The sequence below is a fragment of the Amblyomma americanum genome, chromosome 4, assembly GCF_052857255.1.
Source record: "Amblyomma americanum isolate KBUSLIRL-KWMA chromosome 4, ASM5285725v1, whole genome shotgun sequence".
Classification (NCBI taxonomy): Eukaryota; Metazoa; Arthropoda; class Arachnida; order Ixodida; family Ixodidae; genus Amblyomma; species Amblyomma americanum.
This window is the reverse complement of record NC_135500.1, coordinates 18,056,208-18,070,914: the sequence shown is the minus strand read 5'-3', so window position 1 is coordinate 18,070,914 and position 14,707 is coordinate 18,056,208. Positions and strand designations below refer to the sequence as shown.

General features: G+C 45.9%; 1 protein-coding gene and 1 non-coding gene across 2 annotated transcripts in view; one reads left to right on the top strand and one right to left on the bottom strand.

The window, feature by feature from the left end:
• The window catches only part of LOC144127747 (uncharacterized), a 378,448-nt gene extending 364,983 nt beyond the window's left edge, over window positions 1–13,465 (top strand). Inside the window, exon 11 of the mRNA XM_077660645.1 lies at window positions 13,409–13,465. Within this exon, the coding sequence (XP_077516771.1) occupies window positions 13,409–13,465 (57 nt within the window). The remainder of the gene's footprint in view (window positions 1–13,408) is intronic.
• On the bottom strand, window positions 436–509 carry TRNAT-GGU (transfer RNA threonine (anticodon GGU)). Its single transcript has one exon. It is a non-coding gene; the product is annotated as a tRNA-Thr (tRNA).
• Window positions 13,466–14,707: the final 1,242 nt, after the last annotated feature.

Genomic DNA, 14,707 nt, shown 5'->3' with positions numbered 1-14,707 from the left:
TCAAAGGATGAGGGTAATCCCCCAAGGAGGAGTAGATTTGTAATGAGGGAGTAATTACTCATTGGCATCCATCCAAGGCCCGACATAAAGCTACAAAGGAAAGCTATACAGCTTTCTCAGAAACTTCACAGTTAAAGAAAAATTCGTCCTCGTCCGGGGTTCGAACCCGGTGCCACCGCTTCACCGGAGCGATCGCTCTACCAACTCTACCAACTGAGCTAACCGGGATGGCAAGCATATGGCAGGGCGAGAGCGAATTGATCAATAACTCGAAGTGGGAACAGTGTTGGTCAAAGGATGAGGGTAATCCCCCAAGGAGGAGTAGATTTGTAATGAGGGAGTAATTACTCATTGGCATCCACTCAAGCGCAGCCATACGGCTACAAGCGATAGGTATAGAGCTTTCTCAGAAACGTCGCAGTTAAAGAAAAATTTGTCCTGGTCCGGGGTTCGAACCCGAGACCACCGCTTCACCGGAGCGATCGCTCTACCAACTGAGCTAACCGGGATGACAAGCTTATGGCAGGGCGAGAGCGAATTGATCAATAGGTCTAAGTGGGAACAGTGTTGGTCAAATGATGAAGGGAATCCCCCAAGGTGGAGTAGATTTGTAATAAGGGAGTAATTACTCATTGGCATCCACCCAAGCGCAGCCATACGGCTACAAACTAAAGCTATACAGCTTTCTCTGAAACTTTGCAGTAAAAGAAAAATTCGTCCTGGTCCGGGGTTCGAACCCAGGACCACCACTTCACCGAAGCAATCGCTCTCTACCCCACCTTGGAGGATTCCCCTAAACGTTTGCCCAACACTGTTCCCACTTTCTACGACACAGATTGACACAGCGCAACGGAACGAGGACGAGAAGAAACACGAAACACAGGACGGGCGCTGTCCTGTGTTTCGTGTTTCTTCTTCTCGTCCTCGTTCCGTTGCGCTGTGTCAATGTGTTGTAGAAAGTATGAACCAACTAGCCCACACCAGAATCCTCTTAGAACTGCTCCCACTTAGAGCTATTGATCAATTCGCTCTCGCCCTACCATAAGCTTACCGTCCCGGTTAGCTCAGCTAGTAGAGCGACTGCTCCGGTGAAGCGGTGGTCCTGGGTGGTCTCGGCTGTCAGCTAGCTAAAAGCTGACAATTTTACGTGGACTAAAGTGGGAGATGTGCCTGTGCTTCCTCGACGACATTGCTGTTTTTTTCCACGTATTTTGACACCCATCTCTTCCGCTTGAAGCGCGTCTTGACCTGCCTGTCTGACACCTGCCTGCAGGTAAACTTCTAAAAATTCCGTTTTGCCGCACTTGAACGGACCATTTTAGGCCATGTGGCCTTCAAGGAAAGCGTTTCTTCCGCCCCAGCGAATCTTCGTGCTGTGGCTGCTTTTCCCAAACCTACCTGAATCAGAGACCTTCGCAGCTTCCTAGATCTGTGGTCTTACGTTTTTCCGGTTTATTCGCTATTTGGCTTCTATTGCTGCGCCCTTAACGCCCCTTATGTCATGCAGTTCCGATCTATCGCTGTGGTCTCTAGCGCGCGACGACTCCTACAACACCTTGTGCAGCCTCTTAACAGCGCCACCCATACTGCGCCATTTCGACTCGACCGCTCCCGCCGAGGTCCGCATGGACGCCAGTGGCGTTGGCCTCGGCGCCGTAGTCGTTCTGCGCGTCTGCGGCTTCGATGAATACATCGTTGCCTGTGCAAGCCGCACACTCACGAAGGCTGCATCAAATTACTCTGTCAGTGAAAAAGAGTGTTTGGCCATCGTATGGGCTCTTGCCAAATTCCGCTCCTTTGCCGTCGTGACGGACCACCATGACCTTTGTTAGCTTTCTTTCTTAAAAGACCAATCCGGCCGCCTTGCCAGATAGCGTCTTCGTCTGCAAGACTATGACATCCGCGTCGTCTACCGCTCCAGCCTCAAGCATCAAGACGCCGTTGGCCTGTACGGTTGCCCACTGCCAGCTTTTCCAGGTCTTACGTCTGAACGTCGTCGCTTCATATCACCTACATGCCTTCAGTGCAAAGTACAGAGCCCTGGATCGCTTCTCTTCTCGACTTTCCCTTCAAGCCAACGGCTGCTTCTGCGTCGCGCGCTATCCACCGCCATGCTTCCACTTCGCGATTCGTGACCATCTCCTCTATCGCCGCAGCTGCAGCTCAGACGGCCGCAAGTGGTTACTCGTTATTCCTCGCCACTTGCACGCGCACATACGTACGTGCCTATTGCTACGCTAAACCCAATGCGGTCACGCGGGAATTTTCAGGACTTACGCCCGCTTGTGGGTGCGCTACTTCTGGCGCGGCATGCACAGCTTCGTCCTCAAATACGTGCTCTCCTGCGTCGCCTGTCAATGTTGCATTGTCTTCTCATCGTTCTGCTGGAGAGCTGCAGCCGCTCCCTTGCCCACCACACCCTTTCGACCAGACCGGCTTTAATTTCTACGGCCCACTTCCGTATACAGCGGCCGGCAACCGTTGGGCTATCGTTGCGGTTGATCACCTCATCATCTTAACACCTTATCGTGCCAGAACAAACTTGTACAAATATTCTAATATTCCCCGAACAATAACTGGGTAGAACCAGCTTCCTCTGAGTGGACGTAAAAGCACTGAGAGCACTGCCAATTTTTTGTAGACTTTTGAATGTTGTATTTCTATTTCTGGCGAAAAAAATTTTTGTTCAATTTACCTATTTTTTGTTCGAACCATGCATGTGCTGTCTTTAATAATAGTTTATTTCCATCACCACGCAGTGTTGGAGGGGATGGGGATAAAAGCGGTTAACGCTTGACAAGGTCCCCACCCCCGTACAGCAAGTGGGCAGTGGCATGCGACGGCACTTCACTGAAAAAAAATACACAATCACTAATGTGTGTAGAAAATCAATAAGGGTTAAAGCAAAATCAATAAAAGCAACAAAAAAGAAACAAAGAGCGCTGTTATAAAGATTGTAAGAAAAGCAATGTTCAAAGTATGAATACTAGGACAATGTGGCTTCAAAAATAAAGTAGTCGAGGAGGTCAGAGCTGCTAATGTTTTCTATATCAATATTTGCAGCGATTAATCTATTCAGAAGTGAGGGAAGTTGAAATGTTACCATTTGGCGTCCATAGTTTGTTCTCACTACAGGTACTACACAGTGTGGTTTGCGACGGCGTGGGTATGTGCACTGAAATAACTGAATCGGGGCTAAGTCAGATATATTAGTTATGCATCTTCTTTGTTCTATTTTATAGGTGCGCAATAGTTTATAAGCATACAGGTTGAAAACATTAATAATCTTGTGCCTGGAATATAAGTTTTTAGTTGAGCATCTATGTGGCAGGTTATGGACAATTCTGAGGGTCCTGTTTTCAAGAACAGCAAGTTTTTTCAGACTCGTTCGTGTAGCAGTACCCCATACTAATGAACAGTAGTTTAGATGTGAGCGAAATAATGCACGATACAATAGAAGGTTTACCTTTTGTGGGAGACAACATTTAAAACGCGTCATAAATCCTATGGCTCGAGATGTCTTTAATGCTGTGTGATTTATGTGATCGTCCCATAGCATATCTTCAGTGAATATTACGCCAAGCGATTTAAATGACTTTACTAACTCAATTTGGTCTCGGTTGTTACGTAGTTCACCGAATTCGCTGCACTTTTTGTTTTTTGGGTGAGTATTGCCTTAGATTTTGTTGCATTAACTGAAAGAAGATTGTTATCGGATCATGTCTTTATTTTTTCCAGGAGTATGTTTGCATTTTCAAGTAACTTACTACCAGAACCATCGTATAAAAATAAACTGGTGTCATGAGCATAAATTATAAAGCGAGCGTTGTCATCCACACTAATGATGTCGTTAATATACAGGTTGAAAAGCAATGGTCCAAGAATACTTCCTTGGGACACCCCGCAGGTGACTGTTCGAAGAGTTGACTTGTATTCATTTATTTGGACATACTGTTTTCTATTGGACAAGTAAGATTTAAGTAAGAGTAACGCTGTACCTCTAATTCCATAACATTCAAGTTTTTCCAACAAGGTGCTATGGTTTATGCAGTCAAATGCTTTGCTGTAACCTAAGAAAATTCCCACGACCAGGTTCCTATTTTCAAAATTCCTCAATATATATACCTTCTGGTGCAAAAGAGCAAGTTCGGTTGACCGGTTTTTTCTGAAGCCATACTGGAAGTCGGTAATTATGGCGTGTTTATTTAAAAAGCTTTCAACTCGTTTAAGAATCAGTTTCTCAAATGCTTTAGAGAAGACGGTCAAAATACTAATTGGTCGATAGTTTCCAAAACTGTTTTTGTTTCCTTTTTTGTATATGACTGCTACTCTAGCAATCTGCATTTTTGCAGGGAAGGTGGAAGTTTCTATGCGTAGTGTGACGACCCCCCATAATGCGCAGGTCCACACGGGACGGAGAGGCAAAGAGACACCGTATGGCTCAGTTTAAACAAACAGATATATTCAACAATTATACATGATTACGATTATACATCAGAGGCTGGGGTGTCCGAGCTTACGTGCCGACGACTTCATGGGGACGATGGAGGGGCTCCGGAGTTGAGCTCGAACGGTTGCTGGCAGAAGCTGCACGCCGTCGGGCTTCGGCGCTGAAGGCCCTCTTGGCGAACGATATCGTCCTGAGCGTACCTTCTTCCGTACTCCTTGTCGATTTTTATATCCTTCTTATTCCCCACATTCCCTAGGTTGAGGATGCCCACGCTGGAGTGGGAGGGGCCTAGGGCTTTCACTTGGGCGCACAAACACACCACCGCACTTATGGTCTCGCCCCCGTCACGTGCTGAGTCCGAGGGAAAGAAGGTTGTCGTCGAGGTAGCGTCGGCTGTGGTAGATGGTCTCTGGCCCGCTGACGGTTCCCGCGGGTCACCGACCTCCGTTCTCCATCAAATGACACTCTCCACTCAAGGCCGGAACGCGAGGTCACTAAAAGGCCGGGAAAGTTGTCCCTTGTCCTAGGATGTGCTCGGGAGTGTTGGTGATGATGCCCGCCGTCTTGTCACGGGGCCAGGCCCGCCGAAACGAGGCCCTTTGTCCCCGGCACGGTCACGTCAATTGGGGAAGATAACGGCCGTCTCCCCGCGGCGGCGGCGGCGTTCGACATGTGCCGACACTATGGAAAGGGGGTCCGGTTGTGCTTAAACCCCTTCGTTTTGGTCGTTCACTCTCAACGAGTATGGCTCGGTAATTGGACGCAGCTGTCACCTGGGTCTTCTCCGTGCGGTCCATGGCGGCAGGCCCGAAAGCAATCCCACTCAAGTTGCTTGCAGCCATATACAGTAGAAACATGTGTGCTGGCTGCTTCCAAAACGAGACCGGCTGTCGCCGATCTCCTCTCTTCCAGCTCAATTGCTTTCCCTTGAGTGCCTTTTCCGCCACTGGGGGCTCCGTCTACGCCGCACCGTCGAATGCGGACCCTCGTAGCACACACAAGGAACGTCACAATAGGTTGTATATGTACTCCAATGGCGCAGCGATGATGTCGATGACATATTTAACTGGACGAATCTGCATATTATCCGCATCACACGCGGTACTGTTCTTTAGGTCACTAACAGTTGACAAAACTTCTCTGGTAGAGACAGGTTCAAGGAACAAAGAAGGTGGGCGCCTGTCAATGGATATGTGAGATATATCAGCAGAGGGGTCCAAAGCGGGAGTAAAATGCTTATTAAACTCTTCTGCGAGACGCTTACCTGTGTATTCTATGCCGTTGTTAGTAATTTTATCGGGATTACCAGCCTGTGAAACGTCAGAGTCAAGTGAGCGGATTTTACGCCAGAGTTTATCAGGGCTATTAGCTGTATCTGCGAAGTAGTTCTCGTAATACTTCAATTTTGCCACTCGTATGTCAGAAATTAATTTATTTCTATACTTCTTGAAGCGGTCAAGAATAAGGAGATCTTTGGTGTGAATAAATAGCTGATATAGTTTGTGCTTTTCTTTAATACGCGTATACAGTTCGCGTGATATCCATGGCTTTCTTATTGTTTTTGGTCGCTTCTTTAATTTTGAAACAAAGTATATGTTGTAAGCATGAATAAAGTTGTCTACAAATAAGTCATAAGCGCTCTCCGCACTAGCCTCTTTGTATATAACGGACCAGTCCACGCCTAGAATATGCGCTCGAAATCTATTTAAAGCTCCTTCTGTTATATACTGACACATAACTTTCTCACGAGGGTCACGCTTCGGAACCTCCTTATGGGGAAAACAAATATATGTCCATATGATCACTTATGTCACAGCATGTAACTCCTGAGTGAGTAAGTGGAGAATCAATATTTGTTAAGAATAGATCTATGCATGTTTGGGAATTGGGAGTTATGCGGGTTGCTTTGGTTATTATATTTGTAAAGCTATAACATCTAAGTAAGACATCAAAATCCACACTGCTGCTCGTTGAACATGACATATCTATGTTAAAATCGCCTCCAATGATTACATCATATTTTTTCCTAAATACAAAGCTTAAATAAGATTCCATTATTTCAAGAAACATACCCATATCACCAGACGGTGGCCTGTACACCACAGACATTACAATGTTTCCTGATTTAACTGATAAGATTTCAACGTCATCGAACAGGAAACACAAATCGTTTAAAATTTCACACTGAAAGTGGGCATTGTTAAGTATGCATACACCACCTCCACGAGAAGTTTTTCGATTTAAAGAAAATGTTGTAAATGAAGGCAATTTAAAGGTATCGCTGTCGATCAGCCAGGTCTCCGAGATCATAATTACATCGAAAGGGAAGCCAAAGCTACTTAATAAAATACAGAAGTCATCTCGCTTGTTCCTGACTGACCGAGCGTTCAGATGAAAACATTTAAGTATTGACGGGCTTTTCAAGTCCAAAGAAACGCTGCTACCGATTTCGCACGAGAGAGGGTACGCATCCGGTGCCATCATGCTACTATGTCACTGCATGCAACATTCACAAATGGTACCTATTCACGGCACAGGATCAACAAGGTGACTCTCATCTCGAATGATGTGTACAGAATAACCTTCCCTTTGGCGAACAAGCACCTTCCCGTTTGAGCGCCAAACAAACCGGAAATTGTTTTTCTTAGCCCAATCTTTCGTTTGCAGAAGCAGCCATTTCGTTCTTCGAGTCAGTTTTTCACACAAGTACATGTTTTTGCCTTTCTCCACCAGACATTTTCTTTTTTGAAGCCATTGGTCTCTTTTGGCTTGTCGTTGAAACCGCACAAAAATTGCTGGTATCTTATCCATTTTTGCATGAAGCCGGTGACATGCCTCAATGTCACTCTCACTAAGTTCTGCAATATTAATTTCTTTAGCCACTTCGTTCACGTTGGCTAGGAGGTCCTCATGCTCGGTTTTAGAAATGCCATTAATTTCTATATTCTTTTTCCTGCTTCGGAATTCCAGCTCATCCAAGTCGGTATTAAGCTGACAAAGTTGTTCTTCACATATTTTCAACCTGTGCCATTCTTTTCCGTAGGTGCGCGATTTGTTTTTCTTGGTTATCAAGACGCTTCATGATCTCATCAAAATGGTCGGACATTGTCTGGACGGATTGTTCAATGTTATCTACTTTATCTTTCAATGGCATTAGACTATCCAGTTTTTGGTTGAGCTGAAGAAAAGCAGCGGCCATGTCGAAAGGAGGAGCGTCGACAGTGGGGAGCATTTTTCCGCCACGAGCAGCTCCCGTTTTACATGTTGGGCAGAAGAATGCTCTACGCGAACGAGCACTCAACGCTTTACCCGACTCAGGAATCCCGGAACAGCCTTGTACATGATAAGGGTACTGACATTCTTTGCATATTATGAGGTCATCAAGAGCATCACGTTTTTTTTTGCTGCAAGCAATGCAGACTTCGTCCGTGTCCCACATCAAGAACAGTCACATGAAACAACCGCGTTACAACACGTTTTGGCAGCAGCAGTGGCGTTAGAATAGGCCCATGGTGGCTAAATTAACAAGAAAGAATGCACCAACCTGGAAAATGTACAGAGGCGTGCAAGCCGTGTAAGTGCGTGTCCGTCGTTCGCCACCGCCACTGCCAAACTGCCGTGAGCGGGGGGCGTGTCCAGCTGTCGTCGATGTCAGGAGCAGCACACTTTTGCTGGAACAACTTGATGACGGCCGATGCGTACAGGTGTCAAAGAGAATCCACTCTTTTAACCAATTTGCACAGTCTACGCAGGCGGAAGTAGATTCCCGGGCCAACAGCAAGACGGTCAAAGCAGGAACGGACCTGGAAAATGTACAGAGGCGTGCAAGCCGTGTAAGTGCGTGTCCGTCGCTCGCCACCTTTTAATTTGTGTGCTAAACGTTACCATTCCTAGTATCTCGTTGTACTGCCGCTCTGCCCGGGCCTGGCAAGACTGGCAGTATTTAATAAATGAAATGAAATGAGGTAAAGCGAAACTGCCGCCCACCGTCTGCCACAGCGACAGATGCTGCCTCCTCTGTTTTGCAGCGTGTCGTCCTTCGTCGCGGTACACCTCGTGAACCGCTTAGCGGCCGCGGACGTGCCTTTTTGTCCGATGTCGGGAAAGCCCTGCACCGCCAGTGCATACATCCAACCACCTCCGCATGTCATCCGCACACCAACGGCCTCACCGAGCGATTTAAGCGCACCATCGGGGACATGCTGGCAGTGTATGTCGCATCCAACTACTCGAACTGGGATCTCGTCCTTCATTATGCGACTTCTGCGTTGTCAAATATATTAAGGAGCCTAAATTAAATTTTAAAGGAAAAAGGTGTGAATAATACGACGCGAATTAACCGAAGAATAAAGAAGAGGAAGAAGAAGCATTCGTTGAGGTGGAGAGAGATGATTGGTGGAGAAGAGGTTTGGTTTATGGGGGTTTAACGTCCCAAAGCAACTCAGGCTATGAGGGACGCCGTAGTGAAGGGCTCCGGAAATTTCGACCACCTGGGGTTCTTTTACGTGCACTGACATCGCACAGCACACGGGGCTCTAGAATTTCGCCTCCATCGAAATTCGACCGCCGCGGCCGGGATCGAACCCGCGTCTTTCGGGCCGGCAGCCGAGCGCCATAACCACTCAGCCACCGCGGCGGCTGGTGGAGAAGAGAAGAAGACGACGACAAGGCTTACATGGACTAACACCGAGGCTATAAAAGGGCGAGTGAGAGCGAGGCACAGGGGGGAACAGCAGATAAGCGGAGGCTCCGGCGGGTCAGGGACACTTTGGCTGGAAGAGAGCGACGCCGGCTACTGCTCCGGTGAGCTCGCGTTCTACGACATCGCATCGTGGACTTCCTGCCGTGCCTGAGCCCGTTCCGGGGAGTTAACAGAGGACGCTACCACCTACTACGGCCAGGGGTGTCTCCAGCGCTGTTGCCACCCGTCCGGGTGGTGCCCCCAACGCCAACAACACCGGCATCACCTCCACGGGCGCTTGGACCGGGAGCTTGTGCGACACAGCCAGCGACGCCAGCCCAAGCACGCCGAACGCCGCCTCGACGCCGGCTACGGGATCCATACAACGCCGCAGCCGCACCGAACCAACCGTGAGCACGAACGCCGACCACGAATAGTGTAGAACGGTAGTAGTAGACGCCGTTAGCAGTGTGCCCGGGTCGTCTGTATTTATAGCCTTTGTGTGTTGTGTTAGTGTTGTTAGTTTTGTGTTCTAGTGTGTGAGTCACGTAGGGTGTATTAAATGTGCGTTTGTGTGGGTACACCCGTCGCCTAGTCCATTCTTTCAGTCCGAGTGTTCTCCGGAGAGATCCGTGACATGCGTACAAAACGCTACGCAGTCCACTGCGGGCTTCCCTCCTTTCAAGATCGTTAGGTCTTACTACTCGCATTGGAACGTTTCATTGCGTCCGAGACTTCAAGATGGCGGCCGGTTATTTCAAATCAAATCAAATCGTTTTTATTCACCAGATATTCACTGGTTGGAGCACCTGTGCTAAAAGCTGCTCGAGGCAGCTTGACGAGGCCCAGGTGACCATTACAAGATAGGGCGTGGTGAAACGTGAAAACAGTACAATGTAGACACCTTGAGATAAACAGCGCAGAAACAACGAAAACTGACGTGTTCACACGTGCGCTACAGAAGTGCTGAGAGATCAACATATATAGTACATAAAACATTCTAGCTCCAATAAATAAATCATGTAATAAAACATTGTAATCAAGGCATTAAGTTCTGAGACGTATCGTATTTCCCATACATAACAGCCGGAAAACTGCTCGAAATGGCAGACATTCGCCAGTTATACATTAATTACAACACCACAGCACATATGTCAACTAAAAAAAATGGCAACAAAGTACAACAAAACAGGTGCACTAGGTCATGTGAAAAGCACAATTTATTCAACAGATATGTTGCGTAAGTCTAGTAATCAGAGCACTGATTCATGCGATTTTTATTCTGAGATCTTAAGAAATTGTTTCCTCGACTGGTTTAGTGTGGGCTTAGTATCATAAGTGTACCTGTTTAGTAGTGATGGAAAATAATGTTTTAGTGACTGGTTTTTATAATTAGTGCGGAAGCGCGAGACGAACCAAATTTCAGAGTTTCATGTTGAAACGGTACTTTCGTGACGTCTTAATAACGCGGTGGCAATTAAGAAGTTATGAAAGAAACCTCGCGAAAGATAAAATGAGCGTAAAATACGGAATTCATACAGACGCGACACGGGGATGATATTATAGGCCGCGAACATGGGACTGATGTGAGAGAGGTATTCGTGGTTTGCAATGCAACGGATGAATCTTTTTTGCAGGACGAAGATTTTGTGCATATTAGTGGTTGTTGTGGTTCCCCAGACAAGATGGCAGTAGTAGATTTGTGAGGCAAATAATGCATGATATAGTTGAAGCTTAATTTGTATTCGAAGGATTGTCCGGCAACGTGAGACAGCGCCAACTGCCTTGGAGATTTTCTTGCATATGTCTACAACATGCAAATCCCAGTTTAGATTACTGTTGAATATAACTCCTAGTATTTTGTGTGACTCCACTATTTCAATATTCAGGCCTTCATAGGTGATTGGACGGTTTAATTGATATACTTTATTTTTCGCTCTTAAAATCATTACCATCGTCTTTGTTGGGTTGACTTTCAGTCCGTTTAACTTTGACCATGAGGACAACTTTATAAGGAAGTTTTGGCACGGTTCTCTCAACACATTTTCATCTGGACCGGGCATAAGTATTGAACAGTCGTCAGCGTATATGATGAATTTAATTGATTTGTCAATGTTTACAATATCATTGACAAACACATTAAACAACAGCGGTCCAAGTAGGCTTCCTTGCGGAACACCGTTAGTGACTGGTAGAAAGCTTGATCGATGGTTGCCCAGGCTTACCATTTGTGTTCTGTCGCTTAAATAGGATTTAATTAATTCCAGGGGTGTTCCACGGACACCGTGCCAAGAGAGTTTTGTTATTAGAATGCTGTGGCTTAAGGAGTCAAAAGCTTTCGTGAAGTCTACGAAAAGGCCAAGGGTAAAGAAATTTCCGTCAATGTTATCCAAGACAGTTTCTTTCAGTGTTAGAAGAGCAGTTTCGGTTGATTTCCCTGCTCTGAAACCATGTAAGTCATCGCTGAAAACATTTTTTAGTGTAAAATATTTCATGAGACGGGTGAACATAAGCTTTTTCAGCCCTTTAGAAAAGACGGGAAGGATGCTTATTGGCCTGTAATTGCCCACGATGTTCTTATCACCACCTTTAAAAATGACCGAAACTCTAGACCGTTTCATTTCGTTGGGATAGACGCCAGATTCAAAAATTAAGTTAAATATGTGCACCAATACTGGAAGAAGCAATTCCAGTACATGTTTTACTGGCTTGATTTGTAGATTATCACAGTCTAAAGCAACGCTCTTATTTAGGCTTTTGAAAGTTCTGGACACTTCCGTTTCGTCAGTGGGTTCCATAAAAAGACTGCTTATGGGGCTGCAAATTATATTTTCACCCTGTGTCACGAGGTGTGCTGTTGCGCCTATGGAGACAAAGTGCTTATTGAAGTAATCTGCAAGCGACTTGCCGGTGAGTTCTTTGTCGTCAACAAGAATCCTATCTGGGGCTGTGTGTAAGCTGCTGCGGCCCAATACTTTGTTCACTACTTTCCAAGCTAGGTTAAGCTGATTTCTTGATATATCTGCAAACAGGTGATGATAATACGCATGCTTTGCTCGTTTGGTCTCGGCGTTTAGTTTTTTTCGCGTCTTTTTGAATTCCTGAAAAGCCTCTGGCTCACGCGTGTGCAGGAAGGAATGGTACAAGCGGTTTTTATGCGTTATCATTCTCATGTGGCATCGCGTTATCCAGGGCTTTTTTATTTTCTTTGAGCGTGTGCCTGTTTTAAAAGGGAAATGTCCGTATAAGCGCACAAATGTTTCAATAAAAGCAGAATATGCCTCAACCGCGCATGTTTTCTCAAAAATTAAAGACCAGTTACAAATACTTATTTCATTTTTAAACGATTTCATTGCGTCAGGTGTAATACGCTGAAAAGAAAAAGAATCGCGAACTTTCACATTACTGCCGTTTGCGTACTTCGAATAGAACATAAATACAGGGCAGTGGTCGCTTACATCACATGCAATTGTGCCGGAACGGTAGATGGTTGTTTCAATGTTGGTGATAATTAGATCTAGCGCTGATGTACTTGACAACGTGACGCGAGTGGCTGTAGACATTATGTTGGTAAAACCAGTTCAGGTTAATCTAGTAGTGAAATCGAAAGCTGCGTTGCTGTCTTCTAAAATTTCAACGTTAAATCTCCAGAACACGTTAGTTGCATTTTGGTTTCGGAGACATATTCCAAAAACTCTTCCAAAAACCCTACAAAGCACAACAGGTTGCCACTGGGAGGGCGGTAAACAGCAGATAGGATTTCATCCTTGCTTTGTAATACCAACATTTCATAGTCAACAGTCATTTTGGTATATTCAGGCAAGATATCAAAATTTTTAGTCACATCAGTATATATTGCAATACCACCACCTCTTCGGTCTGTACGGTTATGAAAGAATTCTCTGTTCCCATATAGGTTAAGGGTATTGCAGCCGTTGTAGTACCATGTTTCAGTCAACATAGTTGTATTAAATTTAAAGCTAAACTGGTTTAAAAGGCTATTGATAGCATCATCTATGTTTATTGCCGAACGGGTGTTCAAATGTAGGACAGATGTGCTCGACAAAGAGGGAGGGAAAACAGATTCTGGTAGTGCAAATGCTTGATATTCCATACTGAACGGCAAATGCGCTTTTTGATAGTTAGTTTATCTTTGGAAGGTCGCATTCTCCAGCAATCTGTATTATCCTAGAGGTTTCTGTCTGCTTCGCAAATATTTTGCCATTGAACGACCACACTGATTTCCATTTATGTTCTGTTTTCCTCTTGCTGGCTAGACCAAGCAGCCGTTTAAGCGCAAGAAAAACATGTTCATTGACATATACAGGTGCTGAGCCATTGTCGGGGTCATTGCCATTGAAGCCAAAGTCTGTGTTGGTAAGCCTAGCCTTCTTTGCTTTCCTGAGTACCACATCACGTTTTGCGCGTGATTTAAATTGCACTATTATGTTTGACTTGTCTAAGTTGCGAGTTCGCACTCGGTGGCAGACTTCAATATCATCAGACGTGACTGGGAATTCGATGGCAGTGCCTATTCCGGATATGATGTCTAGAACATTTTCATATTTTCTTTCGATACCTTGGATTTCGATGTTTAAGTTTCTCGAGTATTGCTCTAGGCTTACGATTCTCTTCTCATATTCCTCTGCCTTACTTTCAAGTTGATCGCACTTTGCACGAAGTGCTTGGTTTTCGTTTTGCAGGGCAGTGTTTTTTGCAACTTCAGCCTCAAACTTCATTTTCAGTTCTTCAGTTGTGGAATCTGCATATTCTATGCTTTGTACTATATGTCTTTGTTCATTTCGTATCTCGCGCAGTTCAGTGCGAAGGTCTCGCTCGGACGCCTCACGTAGCAACTTGAGCTCTTGCCGGACCTCGTCTTTAATCTTCAGGATATCTGCTTTTATTTCCTCTTTAAATTTTACCAGATTCTTATCCATACTCAGCAAGTACACACTCACACGTCAAACTTGGCAGCAGCAACGACAGGACTATAGCTAACGAACAAGTGCACACAAGACACTGACCTGCGGAAAAAGCAGACCGGTGTTCAGGGGTTGATTCCAGTCGTCGTCGCCGCTACCAAGTGATCTCGGTGCGCCAAGTGTGGCTCGTTATAAGCCCCAAGCGTTGTTGACCGTGCCACCTGGTGTTGAAACGATCTAGATGGGTTGCTTGTGCTGGTGTACGGCACGTTGACACGTCACCGGTGCAGGCACGTGCGGATGGCTGGCAATTCAGGATTCAGTATCGCTGTATGAGGTAATCTGCGGAAAAAGCAGACCGGTGTTCAGGGGTTGATTCCAGTCGTCGTCGCCGCTACCTAGTGATCTCGGTGCGCCAAGTGTGGCTCCTTATAAGTCCCAAGCGTTGATGACCGTGCCACCTGGTGTTGAAACGATCTAGATGGGTTGCTTGTGCTGGTGTACGACACGTTGACACGTCACCGGTGCAGGCACGTGCGGATGGCTGGCAATTCATGATTCAGTATCGCTGTATGAGGTAATCTGCGGAAAAAGCAGACCGGTGTTCAGGGGTTGATTCCAGTCGTCGTCGGCGCTACCTAGTGATCTCGG